Raw genomic sequence first — 1,860 nt, forward strand, 5'->3', positions numbered from 1 at the left:
CTTTAAATTTTTTTTTGTAATGGTTCTTGCCCTAGCGCTTGGCAAGAGTTGGATGTATGAAAAATTGAGAACCTTTGTATATTGGAATTGTATTCCTTTTGAGATAGAAATGTATATAAGTATATGTTTTAAGTTTGGAATTCTTGTTACACTTGTTCTTGTGGTCTTATTTTTTTCATTTTTATTTGAGGACTGTAGTGAGCCCCCGCGAGAGTTAGGCAGGCGGTCCACCGAACCCTTTAGTTCACATTAGGGGGAAGTGGGACTGTCACATAACTCAATCTCAACAAGCTTCTATTCACGTTTTGAGAAAAAAGTAGGCCAATTGTCGAAGGGAATGACTGAGAAGGGGCAAGATAAACTGCCTAGTACTACTCAGGTGAATCCTGAAGAAGCTACAATGGCAATAACTCTTCGCTCAGGGAAGGTGTTGGATGATCCACAAGCTAAAGTAAAGCCGGTACTTGAGAAGAAAAATGAGGTTAAAATGGATGATGGAACTGAAAAAATTGAAGATGAGCATGATGGCTTGGGCAAAAAGTGTGAAGATGATCAATGTATAAAGGTGCCAGAAGTTAAAACTTATGTGCCACTTATCCCCTTCCTGCAAAGGTTTAAGAAGAAGGCAGCTGATGAGATATATCAAAAGTTCGTGGATATGTTTAAGAAGTTACAAGTTAATATGCCTTTCTCCGAAGTTTTGGCAAATATCCTTGCTTATGCAAAGTTCTTAAAGGAGATAGTATCTAATAAAAAGAAGTTAAAGGACTTTGCAGAGGTGTCCCTTACTGAGGAATGCAATGCAGTACTCCAAAATCGTCTTCTAATTAAGATGAAAGATCCAGGGAGTTTTACTGTGCCTTGTCAATTTGAACATCTTCTTGTTGATAAATGTTTATGTGACCTTGGCTCTAGTGTTAATTTGATGCCTTTATCATTTTTTAGGAAATTGAAGTTTACCAACATAGTGCCTACTCAAGTGATTCTACAATTGGCTGATCATTCAGTGTGTTATCCAATGGGTATTGTAGAAGATCTATTGGTTAAAGTTGGTAAATTTTATTTTCCTACTGATTTTATTGTTTTTTATATGGAGGAAGATATTTCTATACCTATTATCCTTGGTAGAGGATTCTTAGCTACGAGGGGAGCTACTATGGATTTACTTGAAGGAAAATTAACTCTAAAGGTTGGTACAGAGAAAGAAGAATTTAATGTTTTTAAACCCTTAAAGTATCCTTCTTATGAGGAATCTTGTTCCTATATTGCTGCTACTAATGAGTTGTATGGTGAAAAATGTCTTAGAGCAGGACATAGGTTTTTTGCCTTTGCATGATTATTGCTCATATTTTTCCTCGGTGATCCGGAAACACAATGTTGATGTAAGCAGTTGTGCAGTACTGCGGGTACATAAATTAGAAAATGTGCAAATATCTGAACCATTTCATCCTCTTTGAGATTATCGGCATTGTCCGGCTGAAGACATAAAAACTTAGCGCTTATCGGGAGGCAACCCAACTTTATTTTTAATTTCATTTAATATTTTCCTTGTTTTTGGGATTAATGGTGGTGTTTATTTTCTTGGGATTTTATTGCTTTCTAGTTTGGGTTATTGGTGGTGAGTTTAACCCTTGTTTATAGCGTTCTTTTATTCTTTTAGTTTGGTAGGATGGCTTCCAGAACTTGACTATTGGATGGTAAATGGCAACTTCTCTCCCACTTCGCTTGGTCAATGGAATTCATTTGTTATCAGAGGAGTCTCACTCTTAACTCTTTTCTTGTTATTATTCATTTATTTCATCCCGAACATTGACGACAATATTGTCCTAAGTGTGGGGGAAGGGAGAAAGAGTGAAGTGA

The 1,860-nt window shown here is 36.5% G+C and overlaps 1 protein-coding gene across 1 annotated transcript; it reads left to right on the plus strand.

Annotated features, from left to right (window-relative positions):
- Positions 1-337: 337 nt before the first annotated feature.
- On the plus strand, positions 338-1,336 carry LOC113714030 (uncharacterized). The gene has a single exon (XM_027237828.1). The coding sequence runs from the start codon at positions 338-340 to the stop codon at positions 1,334-1,336; it is 999 nt and encodes a 332-aa protein (XP_027093629.1).
- The last annotated feature ends 524 nt before the right edge of the window (positions 1,337-1,860 follow it).

The sequence above is a fragment of the Coffea arabica genome, chromosome 10c, assembly GCF_036785885.1.
Source record: "Coffea arabica cultivar ET-39 chromosome 10c, Coffea Arabica ET-39 HiFi, whole genome shotgun sequence".
In the NCBI taxonomy this organism is placed as follows: Eukaryota; Viridiplantae; Streptophyta; class Magnoliopsida; order Gentianales; family Rubiaceae; genus Coffea; species Coffea arabica.

Coding starts and splice junctions, on each gene's coding strand:
- LOC113714030 (XM_027237828.1), top strand. CDS start 338: ATGACTGAGAAGGGGCAAGATAAACTGCCTAGTACTACTCAGGTGAAT.